Genomic DNA, 18853 nt, shown 5'->3' with positions numbered 1-18853 from the left:
TACCTCCAAGTTGTGTAGCCAATTGTTAGACTTTGTAATTAATTATATATTGATGGGCCCTTGCAACCGTTTGAAAGAACTCATGTGAGGAGAAGAAGAGCCCAAATGATGGAGAATAACCAATTGATAATAAAGGCAAATGAGGAAGCCATGTGGCAAGCAATGAATGGAGTAGTAGTGGGGAGTGCGTGTGAAGAAGATTTGGATGTTGTCAAGGAGGTATAGAGGAAGGAGAGATAAAGTGGTGGGTGTGGAGAATATTCATATGGTAGGGTGTGTGGGTAGTTGCTGGACGTGGTGTTCAGTAGCTGGAAAAGGAGGTTTGGCCATTTGAAGACAGGTAGTCTGTAGAGGGAGGAGTCATAGAGTCTGTCATTTACCATTAAATGTTTTGTGTCATTGCTCTGTTTTGTTACTGTAATTTGCTGCTGTCATTTCTCTGTTAAGGATACTGTTGGAATTGTTATAAGAGTTGTATGCAGTGAACTATTGAATTAATAGAAGTATTTTGTTATTATTTTAGTGTTGTTTTGGTTGGGTACCATCATATAAGCAGAGACTGAACTAACCTTGCTATTCTAATGTTTATTTTTCTTTAATTATTTATTAATTCCTCCATTTGGTTTTTCTTTTGAGAATTTCTGATATTTATATGATTTTAATATGATTACTTATTTAGTTTTTAATTGTTATTCTCAGGTGTCCATGATGAAAACGACCATGCTTACTGCCCTAAAATTGTACGGATTGGTCTCAAATCACATCATTCTATCAAGTCTGTTGCTCTGGACGAACTTGTATGTATATTAAGGGGATTAAACCAAATGTCTCTTAAATTAGTTGTGCTACTACAATCATTATTACTGAATCTTCCATATCACTACCGTAAAATTTGGTAACATTGCCTTCATCTTGCATTGCAAGTAAGGAAGGAAGCTTAACTATTAATTTAATTAAGAGCCTCAATATTATCCACGGTCTAAATGTAGATGTAAAGTTGATATTTGTTCCTATACAGAAAATCTGTCTCTTTGGGATTAATTATCCAGGTGAATGTGTGGCAGGCATCCATAAAGGAGGTTATATTTCATCATAGATAACTGTTGTCATTCTCACCATCCTTCCTCAGGCTAGACACCGAATTTCTGCCTTATTGTCAATGTCAGTATGGACGTCCAGTAGACCCCCTGGTATTAAGGTGTAAGGTGACAAGGGTAGGAATGTAATGTATGGAGTGGATTACTCCTCGAAAACAATAAGGGTAGATGGGGAATGTGGAGAATAATCATGCTGATAGAGTTGAGCGTCCCAAAATACTGACGTGGCAGGTCAGGGAGGAGGAGAGGGAAATCAATTAGAACATAGTAGAAGTGGGTGGCAGCTGATCCCCGAAAACACTATAGCTGTAGAAGCGTATAGAGCAACAACGAGGTCCTATGCATGAACCTTTTATATAGATATAATGCTCAAAAGTAATGATAGAAATTCATAATTGAATATATTATCACTATCATTCCAAACAAGTATTCCAAATAGTGTCAATTAAAACTTTAAAGGATTTAAATACTGTCGATCTTAGTATTCCATATTCTCTACAATTTTGCCCCCTCTAGAATTCCGCTTAACAAGAGGTGAGTTAGGAGGGAGCTTTCCCCTCAAAGGGCTAGCCTAGTCTGAGTCTGTTTCTGTGATTCTGATTATCTGATTTCTGTACTTGGGGATTATTCCCATTTTCTGTAATCAACTTCCTGATCTTCTATCAGACAGCTTGTGCCTTGCTAAATATACTGGCACAGAGCATTCTGTCATTTTCTTGTCTGTTAGAAGAAGTTGAATCTGTACAGCATGGTAAGCTGCAGTGTTGATTATGAATTGGGACACATGTAGACAATTAATAGTTGGATTTTCTGCTTCTCCTTCATCTTATGTTATTCTGTCTTTGCTCTTTTAGATTAATCACTTTGCTCTAGAATCTCTCCTGTTTTCTTGGCATATTGCACAAACCTTATTTTCATAATGCCATTCCTGCAGCTCTGATTTGACAGATAGATTTATGCTAAGCAACTGGTTTGTCATTATCCTTAACTGTATCAAAGAAGAGTTACCTTGATGATGATTAAACCACTCCCTATGAAACTCTAACTTGTGAGAATAGGGGTGAGTGAAATCTTTATATGCAGCCTTGCTAATTTAATGTTGATGTTATAAAATAAACCCAAAACCTGCTTTGTTATCACAGAGTAACTTCATAGACCCTTCACACCTCACATTTAGATCATCTAGAATGATTTTCAGCCATAATAACTCATAGATACCTTGAGCCATGGCTCGAAATTCTGCTTCTGCACTCGACCTAGCAACCACATTTTGCTTTTTACTTCTCCATGTTATGAGATTTCCACAGAGAAACATACAATAGCCTGAGGTAGACCGTTGGTCAGTCACGGATCCAGCATAATCTGTGTCTGTATACACTTCTAAGGATAAGTTTCCTCCTCTCTGGAATAATAGTCCTCTGCCTGGTGTGCCTTTTAGATATTGGAGAATCCTATCTACAACCTGCAGATGTTTTTCCCTCGGATCATGCATGAATTGACTAATAATACTAACTGCATAAGCTAGATCAGGTCTAGTGTGAGCCAGGTATATCAATCTCCCCACTATACGGTACTGTCCTTTGTCAACTGGAGGACTCTCATTCTCACTCCCTAGTTTGTGATTCTGCTCAATTGGAGTACTGGAAGGTTTAGGTTTACACCCAAGTTTTCCTATTTCTTTAAGGAGATCAAGAACATACTTCCGTTGACAAATAAAGATCCCTTGCTTTGAATGAGCAACTTCTATCCCAAGAAAATATCTCAGTTTTCCAAGGTCTTTAACTTCAAATTCAGCAGTCAATCTTTCTTGCAGAGCATGCTTCTCATCTATATTATCCCCTGTTGTACTAATGTCATCAACATAAATAAGAAGGATAGTGAGCTTACCTTCTTGAGAATGTTTAAAGAAAAGTGTATGATCTCCTTGACTTTGTCTGTACCCCAATGAAAGCATAACTTTTGTAAATCTTCCAAACTAAGCATGCGAGGATTGCTTCAAGCGATACAATGCCTTCTTTAACCTGCAAACTTTGTTTTCTCCATTTGTGGAGTTAAATCCTGGTGGAATCTCCATGTAAACCTCTTCTTCTAATTCGCTATTGAGGAAGATATTTTTTACATCAAATTGTCTCAAATCCCAATTAGAATGAGCAGCAAGGGACAATAGAACTCTTACAGTGTTCATTTTGGCCACTGGAGCAAATGTTTCTTCGTATTCAATGCCATAGGTCTGTGTGTATCTCTTGGCAACCAGTCGAGCTTTATACCTTTCAAGAGTTTTATTAGAATTATATTTCGGAGTATATAGCCATCTGTATCCTACTGCCCTTTTGTCATTAGGCCTGTCAACGACTTCCCATATATTATTCTTCTCTAATGCATTCATCTCATCATTCATGGCTTGAATCCAATTTTCATCCTTTAATGCTTCATGTACTGATTTTGGGATTGAAATGGAGTCAAGTGCTGTAATAAAGCTTCTATGCTGCACAGAGAGATTCTTAGAGGAGACAAAATGAGAAATAGGGTGTTGGGTACAAGACCTTTTCCCTTTTCTTGCATCAATGGGTAAGTCAACAAAATTAATATCAGGCTCAGGAACAAAAGTAGTGTTTTTAGTACTTACCAGCGGTTCAGGCGAATGCAGTTGCTGGTGGGACAGTGTGGGTTGTTTCTTTCTTTGGTAAAATAGTTCAGGTGTCCCAACTTTGCGTACTTTCTGTCGATCAATTGGAGGCATGTCACAAGAGGAATCAGATGAGCTTTCAGCCTCATCAACTAAGTCTTCCTTCGCATTGTCATATGGTGTAACCATTGGGTTAGGAGATGATGGAGGTAACAGAAGGGAAGACTCAGAGTCAAAGAAAAAAGAAGGAGCTTCAATATTGTTCTCCCCTTGAAGCTGAGGAGGTAGAAAATATGACTCAGATTCATGGAAGCTAACATCCATAGTCACAAAGAATTTACGACTCGGAAGATGATAACATTTGTATCCTTTCTTGTTGGGAGCATAACCAAGGAAGACACTCAAGGGCTCTAGGCTCTAATTTACTCCGATGTTGTTTATGGACATGGACAAAGACAACGCATCCAAAGACACGAGATTGAAGACTCTGCATGATTGTGACAGAAGGGAAAAAAGAGGTCATGAGATCAACAGGACTTACATGACCAAGGATTCTGGAAGGTAAGCGGTTGATCAAATAGGCTGCAGTTAATACAGCTTCTCCCCAGTAAGAGTTGGGCACAGATGTCTGAAACAATAATGCTCTGGTGACTTCAAGCAAATGTCTATTTTTCCGTTCAACAACCCCATTTTGTTGAGGGGTATCCACGCATGTGAGTTCATGAACCATTCCTTTCTCTTTAATAAACTGAGAAAGATGTTGATTAATATATTCGGTACCATTATCTGATCTCAAGGGTTTGATACGTTTACCAAATTGAGTTTCAATCATATAATAAAACTGGATAAACAACTGTGTTACTTCTGTCTTATCTTTCATCAAGAAGATCCATGTAGTCCGAGTATAATCATCAATAAAAGAAACAAACCACTTAGCACCAGAAACATTAGGTACCTTGGAGGGTCCCCAAACATCAGTATGTATAATGGTAAAAGGTTCAACACTTTTTATTTCACTAGAAGGAAAAGATACACGATGATGTTTTGCAAATTGACAGACATCACAATTAAAAGACTCAACAAACTGCGACATAAACAAAGACGGAAACATAGACTTAAGTAAACTAAAAGAAGGATGACCCAAGAGCTTGTGATGAAGCCAAATAAGAGAATCTGATATAGGTTGACGAGTCATCAAAGTCTAATCCCTGGTACCTTCTGCAGCAAAATCTGGAACTAGATAATACAACCCACTCTGCTCCTTAGCAACTCCAATCGTCTTCCCCGTGGCGAGATCCTGAAAAACACAATGAGTAGGAAAAAAGGTTACTGTGCAATTCAAATCTGTAGTAAGCTTATGAGTAGAAAGGAGATTGGTAGATAGGTGGGGAACATGGAGAGCATTCTTGAGATACTAGGAGGGTTAGATTTTAATATTACGAGAACTGCAACTAATGTGTGTGATCCATCAGCTACGACTATTGTACGGAGACCAACAGTAGGATTATAAGAAGGAAAAAGATCATTGCAGCAAGTCATATGATCAGTAGCACCAGAATCCACAATCCATGAAGTTTTGAAATCAGTACAAGAAGCGATAAAAGAATGAGTGCATGAGTTCTTACCAGTCATGGCCAAAGTACCAGTACCAGAAGATTTATTGAGGGAGTCATGTATGAACCTGAGCCGTTCCAATTCCTCACGACGAACAGTAGTAAACTCACCAGGCATCTGTGTCTCATTCACCGGAGGAATGTCTGAAGGGGTCAAGAAAGATTGACCACGTCTCAAATCTTCACGTGAGGATGGCTTACCAAGCTTCTCTAAAACCTGCTGCCTCCCATGAAGACGGTAGCAAATATCTTTTGTGTGACCTGGTCTTTTACAATAATTGCACCAACGCCCCTCTTTGTTGGGCTTAAAGGAAGAAGACCCCTGAGGTGACTTAAAGAAAGGAGACCCCTGAGGTGACTTAGTTGAGATCATAGCAGACTCGTTAGAAGCAGTTGAAGTAGTGACTTTAGATGAGATCATGACAGATCCTTCTGACAACTTGGTGTCCATCATGACATTCCTACGACTTTCTTCACCCCTGACAGTATGAATAATTTCAGAAAGAGAAGGTAATTTTTCCTTACCATGGATTTGAACCCGAATAGAGTCATATTCTGAATTGAGGCCACAAAGAAAGTCAAAAATCCGATTTCGTTCAACAGAGGAAGCCAGAGTGGCTGCATCCTTGCTGCACTCCATCTTCAAACTCTCATACTGATCTAACTCAGTCCATAATCCATTCAGATTTCCATAATACTCTGTTACATATAAAGAGCCTTGCCTGATAGAAAAAATCTTATTCCTCAGATCATAGCAAGTGGCAGCATCTTGTTTCATTGAATAGGTCTGATGAAGAACATTCCAGATCTCAAGAGCAGTAGGTAAGAACATGCAATGTTGACTAACCTCAGGAGTCATAGAATTCCATAGCCATGTCATAATAAGAGAGTCTTCATCATCCCAATCAACAAATTTTGGATCTGTTTTGGCAATAACAGGTCCTTCAAGATGAGCAATCTTACGACGCCCTTTGAGAATTGTACGAACCAGCTGAGACCACTGCAAATAATTTTTTCCATTGAGACGATAATTCTGATGGAGAGCAGGCAGATCGTTTGGACTAAGAGAAGCCATAGAGGATGTAACATGTGGCTGATTGGTCGGATCATCTTCAACGTCAGACATAAAATTTGCTAAAAAACTGACTGATCAAAACGATAAAGGTCCAATGTCACTGGAATAATAACCAGGAGGCCGGAACAGTGACAAGGTGGCCGGAACAGTAACAGAGAAGAAGAAACACCGTGGGAAGGCTGCAACGGAGTCAAAAACCCAAGATAATCACAAATCCACACTCAGAAGGAGGAGGCGAGCTGGTCTGTACTGGCCGTGCGTGAAGGGGGTGTTCCACGCGCCATTGTAGCTCTGGGAACGACGCGTCTCTTCCACGCGCGTGAGGGAGCGTCGGACAGGATCTCAAGGTGGGTCTTGGACAGAGGAGGTCGCCTCGTCGTGGCGGTCACAGCCGTGGGTGGATCGCCGGAAAACTCGCTAGAGACGAAGGTCAACGGTGGTCAACAGTGGAATTTCAACGATGACAGTGATTGGAACGTCGAACGGTGATCCTCTCGGTCCAAAAGGTCCCCCGGAAATATTTTTCGACGGCGACTAATGGCGGCGAGAGGCGAAATATAAGGATTCTCCTCTTTTTTTTTAAAGACGATAGATGCGGAAGCAGAGCCCTCAGGATCGACAGCTCTGATGCCAAATTGAAAAATATTTTTGTATTATAAAACTGTATCTTATCCGTACAAGAGTTCTCTATTTAAAGAGAATAAAAAACTTAATGGGCTAAGCCCAAATACTGACTATTACAAAATTACAAAATAATAAAATAATTCTAGTATTTACTGTTAGAATAGTTGTAAAAATAGTTCAGTATATATATAGTCCCACATCGTATGAGCTCAACCTATTAGGTCTTTTAGTCTCTTTAAATAGAGAGCTCTTGTACATTGTAAGGCACTATGATTATTCAATAGACAATTATTCTTTAATCTCAAGATGGTATCAGAGCTTTTTCGCTCTGGGGATCCGCTTCCGCTAAAACCCTAAGCCCACTGCTTAGGTGTTCTCTTCTACTTTGCCGTGCATTCTTCCGGCGAGTTTTTCTCTAAGCCGTGTGTCTCTCCGGCTTGTTTCTTCAACTGTCAGAACCACTTCCCGCCGCCAACAACCGCCGCTCGTCACTGTTCAGGCCACCGGAGCACTGTTCCGGCGAGTTTTCAGCCCAGACTACCTGCGATCAGGACCATCTCATCCCGGCGACCAGTTCTGTGGTGGTCCGACCACCGTCGCGTCAGTCACGCGCCGTTCTTCTCCTCTACGCGTGGTGCTCACGCGCCACCTTCAACCGGCGCGTGTGCACTGTTCCGGTGGAGTTTTCCGGCCGTTCTTGGACAAAACTTCTCGCCTTCGTTTACGGCTTTTATATTCTGTCTTTAAATGGCAGCAGCGTCCCTTTATCTCTCGGAGGTTAACTCTCCTTGTCCTCCTGTCAAAACTTCCTCAGGAATCATCTCTACTAATATTGGGCCCATTACATCTTCCAAACTGAAGGATTCTACCTCTCTTGCTGCGAATATAGCTCAGTCAGACAATGCATCATTTGGTTCAGTTTCTCTCTCACTTGCGGACTATACTGCACTCTAAACTCTTTTCAAGAAGGCTTCTCCTCAGTCTCAACCATATACTGGTAATCCCGTTGCTTGTGTTTCTCATTCTACATCACTTGGCACTTGGATATTTGACTCAGGTGCTACCGATCATCTCTGTGGTAATAAGGAACTCTTTACATCTCTTACTTATTCTGACCATTTACCTTCTTTTACCCTTGCGGATGGAACCAAAGCCCCAGTTCGTGGGATTGGACAAGCTCGTCCGACCTCTACCTTGGCCTTGACATCTGTTTATTACAATCCTGGCATCCCTTATAACTTAATTTCTATTAGTAAGTTGATCCACTCCCTCACTTGCACCATTACTTTCCCTAACCATTCTGTTTCTGTGCAGGATCCGGGTACGGGGAAAATGATTGGAGTGGGTAGTGAGTCACAGGGGCTTTACTATCTGGATGTGCCTCGTCCTTCAGTGGCACTCTCTCTCACAGAATCTCCACAACTTATCCACAGTCGCCTCGGTCATCCAAGTCTTTCAAAGTTGCAGAAAATGGTTCCTCTTTTATCCGGTCTTCAGTCTTTAGATTGTGTGTCATGTCAACAAGGGAAGCATACACGTTCCTCTTTTGCTAGTCGAGTCAATAAACAAGCTGATGCCCCTTTCCCTCTTGTTCACTCAGATATCTGGGGTCCAAGTCGTACCTTGTCTGTTTTAGGTTTTCGGTATTTCGTTACCTTTATTGATGATTTTTCTCGTTGCACTTGGGTCTATTTAATGAAAAATCGTTCTGAGTTATTTTCCATTTATAAAAAGTTTTATACTGAGATTCATACTCAATTTGATGTTTCTATTCGTATTCTACGTAGTGATAATGCTAAGGAATATGTTTCCATTGATTTTTCTAATTTCTTGGCCACACAAGGTACTTTACATCAAACTACTTGTCCTCACACTCCACAACAAAATGGGGTGACTGAACGTAAAAACAGACATCTCATTGAAACTGCACGTACCCTTCTTCTTCATATGCAGGTTCCCTTTCACTTCTGGCAGATGCTGTACTCATCTCTTGTTTTCTCATCAATCGCATGCCCTCATCTGTGCTCAACAATGACATTCCTCATAACCTATTGCTTCCAGATGTTCCTCTTTATCCTCTAACTCCACATGTCTTTGGTTGTACTTGTTTTGTTCATGATCTCACTCCTGGTAAGGATAATTTAACATCCAAAGCCTTTCAGTGTATCTTTCTTGGTTATTCTCGTCTTCAAAAGGGTTATCGTTGTTATTCTCCCGATCTTAAGCGTTACTTAGTTTCCGCCGATGTCATTTTTCTTGATCAACAACCCTTTAATTCTATCCCATCTCAGTTGTCACAGGTTGATCATGTTCTTCCTGTCCCTTTTCTTGACTTGTCTTTGCCAGCTGCAGGTGCTTCTATTCCAGATGAGCAACCTATTGCTTCTATACCTGAGGACCGTTCACTTCTCACCTATCAGCGTCGTAAAACTGTGCCTCCTGTTGACTCGACTCTTGCTGACTCATCGCCCACTGCTGTTGCTTCTTCCCCTCCGGATCCTTCACCAGAGGCTCTTCCCATTGCTCAAAGAAAAGGTACACGTACTACTCGTAACCGTTATCCTCTTTATACTTTTTTGAGCTATGACCGTCTTTCTTCACCTCATTTCACCTTTGTTTCTAGTCTTTCTTCTATTTCTATTCCTAAGACCACAGGTGAAGCACTTTTCCATCCAGGGTGGCGCCAAGCGATGCTTGATGAGATGACTGCACTTCATTCCAATGGCACTTGGGACCTTGTTTCTGCTCCTCCAGAGAAGTCTACAGTTGGTTGTCGCTGGGTGTTTACTGTGAAAGTTGGACCTGATGGCCATGTTGATCGACTCAAGGCCCGCCTAGTTGCAAAGGGTTTTACTCAAATATTCGGCCTTGATTATAGCGATACATTCTCTCCGGTCGCTAAGATGGCGTCAGTTCGCCTATTTCTTGCTCTTGCTGCTATTCGTCACTGGCCACTCCTTCAACTTGACATCAAAAATGCCTTTCTTCATGATGATTTACAAGAAGAAGTTTATATGGAGCAACCATCGTTTTGTTGCTCAGGGGGAGTCTGGGAAGGTGTGTCGTCTTCGCAAATCCTTATATGGTCTCAAGCAGTCTCCTCGGGCATGGTTCAGTCGCTTCAGTTCTGCTGTTCAGGAGTTTGGCTTAATTCGCAATAAAGTTGACCACTCTGTGTTTTATAGGATCACATCTCCTGATAAGTGCATCTATTTGTTAGTCTATGTTGATGACATCATCCTCACTGGGAGTGATCAAGCTGGAATTCGTCAGTTAAAACAGTATTTATTCAGAAGGACCTCGGGAAGCTGCGTTACTTCTTGGGAATTGAGGTAGCACAATCTAGACAGGGCATTTCTATCTGTCAAAGGAAGTATGCCTTGGATATCCTAGAAGAGACTGGTATGTTGGCGTGTAAGCCAGTTGACACTCCCATGGATCCTACTATCAAATTACTACCCGGACAAGGAGAACCATTATCTGATCATGGACGTTATCGGAGGTTGATTGGGAAGCTCAATTATCTCACTGTGACTAGGCCGGACATTTCTTTTGCTGTTAGCGTCGCTAGTCAGTTTCTTGATTCTCCGTGTGATTCTCGTTGGGATGCTGCTGTTAGGATTCTTCGTTACATCAAAGGAGCACCAAGGAAAGGTTTATTATATTCAAATCAGGGAAATACAGAAATTTGTGGTTATTCAGATGCTGATTGGGCAGGATCACCCTCGGATAGGCGAGGTGCTCTACTTCAGGCTATTGTGTTTTCTTTGGAAGAAACCTGATTTCTTGGAAAAGTAAGAAACAAACTGTAGTTGCCCGATCTAGTGCAGAGGCCGAGTATCGTGCAATGGGAGCTGCTACCTGCGAGCTAATCTGGTTAAAGCAGTTGATTCAGGAGCTCCATCTTTGTGAACAGAAGAAACCCATGACTCTCATTTGTGACAATCAAGCTGCACTACATATATCCTCTAATCCTGTATTTCATGAGAGAACCAAACATATAAAGATCGATTGTCATTTCATTCGAGAAAAGATTCAGTCAGGAGAAATCAAAACGGAATTTGTCAACTCCAATGATCAACTCGCGGATGTCTTCACTAAAGCTCTTAGGGGTCCTCGGGTTGAATATATTTGTGGCAAGCTGGGTGCTTACAATATATATGCTCCAGCTTGAGGGGGAGTGTTAGAATAGTTGTAAAAATAGTTCAGTATATATATAGTCCCACATCGTATAAGCTCAACCTATTAGGTCTTTTATACTCTTTAAATAGAGAGCTCTTGTACATTGTAATACACTATGATTATTCAATATACAATTATTCTTTAATCTCAAGATTTACAATAACTATGTCCTAATCTCACATAAGATGTTTATACTTCATCCCTCTTCACTAGGACTGGAACCTTATCTACATCTTTTGCTTTCTTGACTAAAATCTCTGATGTCCAAAATGATTTAAATTTGTTCATCCTTCATACATCTTATAATTAGGTAATTTAATCTTACTGCATTATTAACCCAAAACACATTAGTATGTAAATTCCGGCCCAAGGCATATTCATGAAACCTGGTTTTATTTATGACGTGTTCCAACCACTGAAGATTATGGTAATGATATTTAGTAGACCCTCGATGAAAATAATTTTCTTCAAGAAAATAAATTTTGAGCATAATACATATTTCTAGAACTTGGTTCAAATCCACCAAGTTACACAATACTTTGAATAATGAATTGGAAGTTGAAACTTCATTTATAGGATCTTTAATCAATATTGCAATTTATATGATTAATGTCGAGCTTTTAAATGTAATTTGGGTCAAACTTTGATGCTTAAAAATTCACTTGCAGGTCAAACAAAAACGCGCTAATGCCAACAAATCATCCACTGATAAGCAGAGTAGTGGTCCTGCAGGAAGTAATGATGACAGTATCCGGGCTGCCATTTTGGACGAGGCCACAATAGTACATATTTCAAGCTTTATGTTGAATGCAAAAGAAAAAGCAAAAAGCAATATGGTTTTCTCAGTATTTTCTTTGTGCCTGACAGGTCTTCTCCACTCTCAGCTTCAGTGGTTCACATGTTTTCAGTAAACTAAGTCGCAGTTTTGATGTTGTGATTATAGATGAAGCAGCACAAGCTGTAAGTGTGAAATCATCATCAGTAGTTATGGAATCACATGTTAGAGTACTAGTAGTATGAATTAACTTGGCAAAGTCTGGTCCAGAGAAGTTCCTGCATTTCTTCAAATTATTTTTAGTATGCAGATGGAGTACCCTTGATAGGAAGCATATTTTGGATAAGAATTGGGTGGTTTCCTATCACATATTATCCTGAAACACAAATGTCCAAAGTCTTCAATCAGAAAACCATGACACTAAAAGAAAGAAACCGGGAACAATATTTCTTCCAAAACATCACACACAACGAAACAGAGGCAGATCAGGAACTAAAACACAATTGCCCCGGCCAAGTGCTGCCAAATGCCCGTCAAAATTCAATCCATATACCCAACAACATGAAGACAAAACCATAATTTGAAGAACAGGAGTCTGCCCCTGAATCAGGACTCAGCCAAAAATCTTGCCGATGGTCACAGAATGCACCAGAGTAGAACAAACCAAAGTCTCAATTAACAAACAAAAGCTTGTCTGCTGTACTATTAACAAACACTACTGAAATTATATGATTTAGGTTGGAAATGAAGAAAAGAGAGAATAAAGATTGAATAATATGGAATTGGCACTGATCTGATGTGTTATGATGTAATGCAAAAGACATAGTAATTTCCTTTATTTATACTATTAGGAGATTCCTAAAATAAGGAAACAAATTATGAAATATAAAGAAAATGTAGAACCCTATCCTAAGAGATCATCTAAGATACTCTAAACTATTGAGATATAATCACAATATTATATGATACCTTATCAATATTCTAACACAAAACATGACCTAAAAACCTCCATCGGAAATCTTGAACCCCTTAAAAAGCCAGAAACTCTAAACACATTTTTTCAGCATCTATAATAACCTCCAAACAGACCCCACTGCCATAATCCACCTGTTCAAGCCACACATGAACCACCCAAGGCCAGAGAATCCTCAAATCAACTCCGTAATTCTTCAAGGTCTACAAACAAACACCAAATTCACGGTGCTCAACACCAGAAACACAAACCCTACACACCAACGAAACCACCTACCTGAATCCCATCCACTATTGATTCAGCAGCCTCAGCCTTATACCGCTGTGAAGTGTCCAAATCAATCCGCATCAAGCATCAGAGGCCAAACACCATCAAGAGCCACTCAATTTAAAAGCCCAAGACCTAACATCTTCTAACAAGGATTTCTCTCTAATTTAGAAGTAAGGCTCCTGACACCACATTAAAAGAAAAATAGACAAAACGAAAATGATAGCCATAATAGAATAATAGAATACCCTAATATATTTTACACATTTATCACATGTTATTATTCCTAACAACTCCTAGTAATTTTGTTGTGTTGTGTTATTAACTTCTTATTAATTGTAATGATTATATTCATGATTATCAATATGTAATGATTTTTTTATTTTATTTTGTGTAAATATGACGTTACCCCCAAACAGGTGGAACCTGCAACTCTTGTTCCCTTAGCCAATCAATGCAAAAAAGTTTTCCTGGTATTTTTCATTTCTGCTCCTTTCTCTATAGAGCCCTGCACTGTTTTTTGTTTTTCAGTATTTAAAATTGCAATTATGTCTTAATATGCCCGGTTTTGGATCTTAATTATCTGCTGCGAAGCCTTTATCACTAGGGTGTATCGTAGGCACACACCCAGGGGAACATGGCTCATAACCAACACAGACGGTGTGAGTTGAGTTAGAGGGAAAAGCAGTTACACTGAGAGAGTGTAAAAGGGGATTAGGGGATTCATTGTAGTCAGCTTGGAAGAGAGTAGGAGAGAATCAGAGTCTCTCGAAAGCTGAGTAGTTTGGGTGTCTGTTTGTAATTCCATTTAGCGTTTATGTGTAGTTGCTGTACCCACTTCCTCTGATTTCAGTTCAATACCAGGGGCCTAGATCAATTAAATTCCCTATAGCTGTTCTATTTTCTTGTGATTGTTCCGATACCTTACACTATCTAATTATTTATGAAGTACAAATTTATATCTTTTGACAGCGTCTGTAAAGAAATTAAGAAAGAAAATTCATTATCCATCGTAGCTCTTAACCTAAAAGATTTGAAATTGAATTTAGAAATGAAATTCATAATTCATGTCTGCTAATTTACTAATTGATTAAACGAGGCCTGCTGAATGGAAGTATTATGATAGGAACTAGGTCAATTATTACTGAGAAATAGAGGGATAAACTACAATTACAGAGTTAAGAATCACTCACAAAACAAGAAAACAAAAGATAGATCATTGCAGAACTTTGAGGGTGTGCAAAAATTCCTGCTCAGAGGCCAACTTACTCAATGACTGGACGTCCTCCCCTCTACCTTTTCCTTCCTTTTATCTTTGCTTCTGACAATTTCCTCTTTCTTTTGGCAATCTTTTTACAATCCCAATCCCTCTTTTGTCCCTTATTCATATTTCTCACATGGTCTAGGTAGGAATGCCTAACATATTATTTTACATCAAATATTGAACCTTTTCAAAATTTGCTGGACTAAGCTTTTTTTAAATTATTTTGGGTGTAATCTTGTGCTTACTGCTGTCACATTTTCTTGCTATTTTTTTAAGGTTGGTGATCCAGCTCAACTCCCTGCAACTGTAATTTCGGACATTGCTAAGAATCATGGGTAAACAATTTATGTGGTGATAGTTATATCTTTTTAATTCATCAAACCATTCTTCTGGTTAAGACTTTAATTTTGTGTCCTTTTTGTTTCATGAATTTAAGATATGGCACAAGTTTATTTGAAAGATTGAAGCAGGCTGGTTATCCGGTTAAAATGTTGAAGACCCAATACCGAATGCATCCTGAGGTTGGGAATATGTTTAGCAGAATCTTGCAAAGTTCATTTGTTGAATATATGTGGTCATTCTATGTCTAAATGAATATTAAGAGGTTGAAACGTGAGAGAATTACCTCTGCAAACTAATTAGATACTTCTAATTTTTTTTTTTTTGTATGGTAGGTCTTTCAACTGCCTGTGCTATTTAATACTAACAAATACTAAGACCCTTGATACTGGAATAAATATAGCAAACATATATTTTTGGCCTTCTAGAAGACTATTTGGTAACTGTAGAAAATCAGGATTAGAATCTTTCCGCTTTTATTTCTTATTAATTAGTGATTGATTTTTTCCTTTAATAGGAATTTGAATTTTGAATTTGCTTCTATAGGATATGGTTGATGACTTATTGCTGAGTCATTCTTATCCATTTTTTTCTCTTTTACTCTTTTATAAATACCTCTATCAGTGTAAATCAAATGTATCAATTTTCAGAAAAACCTTTGTTTTACACCTTTCAATAGTAACAACTTTGTAATAATTGTTTGTTTTAAAGTTTTTTTTTTTTTTTTTTTCGAAACAAGCCAATCCAAAGTAACTGTGACACTGCAGATAGTTGGCCTAATCTAATAGAATTAAAAAATATATAATAATTAATCTGCACGCTTGAAATATGCAGCATATAATTAAGATCCTAACGAACTGTATGGCTATGATTTGTGGGTCCCTCTCCTCTCTCTGTGTGCATGTTTGGTACACAAATCAGCTAAACTGATGTGTTATCTTTCTGTCTGCATCAAATTTGGTTTTAGTGAGAGCTACCCACCTTTGGAATTGAAAATTGCTGTGGCTTAAACTTAAATACCTGATGAACCAAGCATTTGAATGAAGAATGCTGGCACCATGCCATAGCCTAAAATACTCGGGTTGGTCATTGTTGCCGAGTTGTGTCTTGTGATATGAGACTTGGTGACATAGGACAGTAAGAGAAAATGAAAGTTGTATTATTATCAAGGAAGGTGGCTGTAATTCATATTTAGATCACTATGCTGGAAATGGGGTTTTTGGATGAATTAAGGTCAGGAAACTAGACAGATTGAAGGTACGTTGAAGGATCTATCTGGGTAAAAGTAGTTTGCTAGTAATAGAGGGGGAATACAAGGGCCAAATTGACTCGGTTGCTGTGAGTGGTATTTATAAATTAGGTCTATAGTTTGATGGGTCTTAGGAAAAGTTGAGTAAAACTGAATGCTGGTTTTGAAGGAATGAATTTTAATGATGTGTAGTCAATAAACTAGTCAAAGGCCATGTAATAAGATGGAGAGAATGTTATAAATTGAAGAATACGTTGCCATGAATCAACTCTCCCAAAAATTTAAGCTGTTCGGTGAAGGCACATAAATAGTTTTATATTATATCTCTAATACGCCACCTTACGCAAGAGTCCTTTGAACTTGAAGCGTGGATAATGATAGACCCACTTGCCTTGTGCTGAAATTTAACTTTTATTAGAAAAATGGGGGCAACAAGGATCAAATTCTAGATCACTTGGTAATAGAGGCTCTTCCAAAAGCTTATGCTATTAGGTGAAGACCCACAAAATGATTTTATGTAATATGTATTTAACATACATATTACAAATGGAATGTATAGAGAAATATTCCAAGCTTCACATCTATGGTTCCTTAGGTATTTTGCCTAGGATTTGATTGCATCACATAATGAAGAAGAGAATAGCAACGTGTAAAACGGGGTCTTCTTGTGCTGCATCAAGGCCAAATGGGGAGTGTACCAATTTCATTAGGATGTGGACCTTGAGTATCTTAGATTTAGTCCTTTTATTTTTTCTTTGAAGAAAATTTCAAGCTTGACGTCTAGGGTTCCTTATGTATTTTTTGTAGCATTTGGTTGCATCATATAACCAAGAAGAGAATGGTAACTTGTAAAACATAGTATTGTTGCGTTGCATCAAGGCAAAAAGTGGGGATCATACAAATCTCATTAGGATGTGGACCTTGAGCATCTAAGATTTCATTCTTTTGCTATTATTTTTCTTTGAAGAATATTCATTCTCATGTTCCTTCCTTCTGTTACTTTTATCTGCTTTCTGTGTTCTGTCCATCTATTGAAATTTGCTGACACTTTCTGAGTGGGTTTTGTTGATATTATGATCAAACAGATAAGAAGCTTTCCCTCTAGGGAGTTTTATGGGGATTCATTGGAAGATGGGGATGACATCAAATTACGAACAGGGCGTGCATGGCATGAGTACCGCTGCTTTGGTCCATTCTGCTTCTTTGACATACATGAGGGAAGAGAGGCTCGGCCATCTGGGAGTGGTTCATGGATAAATGTTGAGGAAGTTGATTTTGTCCTATTCTTGTATCAAAAACTTGTAACGCTTTATCCAACATTGGAGTCAGGTAACCAAGTTGCAATTATATCACCCTATAGTCAACAAGTCAAGCTGTTCCAAAAACGTTTTGAAGAAACTTTCGGAGTGTCAGCAGAGAAAAAAGTGGATATATGTACTGTTGATGGTTGTCAGGTAAACTAGCTAAATGTTAGTCATATGATATCCTTTATTGTCATTTTGCTTTTAGCATTGATCAAATAATCAATAATGCGAAAACTGGAATATGCTTCTGATTGTTGACTAACTTGAGCACAATAAATTTGACATCAAGTATAACTGCAAGACTAACTCTGGTGCACCCACGGTGCTCCACTGCAACAGCTGAAATTGCTTTATATTAATTGTAACATAGAAGGCTCTCTTTTTTTTATGGCCATGAGATAGAAGGCTTTAAATCACTGGTTGTGAATATTGTGAAGGATTTTCTACCATGGCAACATTCAACTTGTCATTTCTCTTTTCCTCTTTTCCATACCTTCACTGTCTTCCTCTGTTTTACTGTCAATGCTGTCTGAACTCATCAAAGATTCCGATCTTCAACAAGCTTGACTTCTATGTCCCAAAATAATATTAGCAAGGAATTTTGAATAAAATCAACTGTGACTCACCATGAACATCAGGAGGTTTGAGAGATCGACTGTATTTCAAAGTGAGGGTGCAAGGTTTTGAGCCTCCGCTTGCACCTTTGGTGGGTATAGTGGAAGAGAAATCAAGGTCTTCTTGTGTATATGACACCTCAAGGTTGCTATCGGAGATCTTAACTTTTCCTCCGTCAGTACTACCGTTGCTGAATTGTTGGAACCACTACCCATGACAGTGATGTATTGTGCCTCCAGGCCACAGGCAGTGGACACTTTGATAGGCGGAAAGTGGTATGGAAATATAAAGGATGGGAGATTCAGATTTATAGTGTGAATAGCCATAAATTTTGTGATGTCGATTGGAAGTCGTGAATCCAGAAAACAGTTTCTTTGCAATTATGCAAGGGTAAGGCTGCGTACAAGGATTTTCTCCGCCCCACACTCGCTAGTCGGGTTTAACGGGGAGTGGTTTTAAGTAACTTAATTTATGATTATTTCCATTATGCAATTCATTTACGAAGACGTGTAGCTTCTCCAATTTGTGTGTATCTTTTGCTTTCCATTTGAAAGCAATTTCTGTCTGCTGTTTCGACAATGTCAACAAGAAAAGAAAATATCTAACCTTTTTCACAGGGTGTACTTAGACAATGCTACAGGCATTCATTTCAAGCACTTCTCTCTAAGGGATTAATATACATCCACATGAACTGTTGCACTGTACCACCCTTATTGCAAAGTTTTCACAAGATTAAATTAGAATAACTTCGGAAATTGGAGGAATAATTCATGGCCAATTGAATTGTATATTTTATTAATATTTCTTTCATTTCAATGAGTTTTTATTTAAATGATTGCCATGTGACTTG

General features: G+C 38.8%; 1 protein-coding gene across 2 annotated transcripts in view; it reads left to right on the top strand.

Annotated features, from left to right (window-relative positions):
• The window catches only part of LOC133315539 (probable helicase MAGATAMA 3), a 32336-nt gene that overhangs the window by 12377 nt on the left and 1106 nt on the right, over nucleotides 1-18853 (top strand). For both annotated transcript variants that reach the window (XM_061517180.1, XM_061517179.1), the window contains exons 11-17: nucleotides 700-797; nucleotides 11886-11999; nucleotides 12085-12177; nucleotides 13652-13705; nucleotides 14773-14831; nucleotides 14933-15017; nucleotides 17170-17538. In XM_061517180.1, coding sequence (XP_061373164.1) covers nucleotides 700-797; nucleotides 11886-11999; nucleotides 12085-12177; nucleotides 13652-13705; nucleotides 14773-14831; nucleotides 14933-15017; nucleotides 17170-17538 — 872 coding nt within the window. The remainder of the gene's footprint in view (nucleotides 1-699; nucleotides 798-11885; nucleotides 12000-12084; nucleotides 12178-13651; nucleotides 13706-14772; nucleotides 14832-14932; nucleotides 15018-17169; nucleotides 17539-18853) is intronic.

This window comes from Gastrolobium bilobum, unplaced genomic scaffold (assembly GCF_033153095.1).
Source record: "Gastrolobium bilobum isolate Gb01-03AN ecotype WA unplaced genomic scaffold, APGP_CSIRO_Gbil_v1 utg5429, whole genome shotgun sequence".
NCBI classification, from domain to species: domain Eukaryota; kingdom Viridiplantae; phylum Streptophyta; class Magnoliopsida; order Fabales; family Fabaceae; genus Gastrolobium; species Gastrolobium bilobum.
Note: the sequence above shows the minus strand (reverse complement) of the source record. Positions and strands in the feature narration are given on the sequence as shown.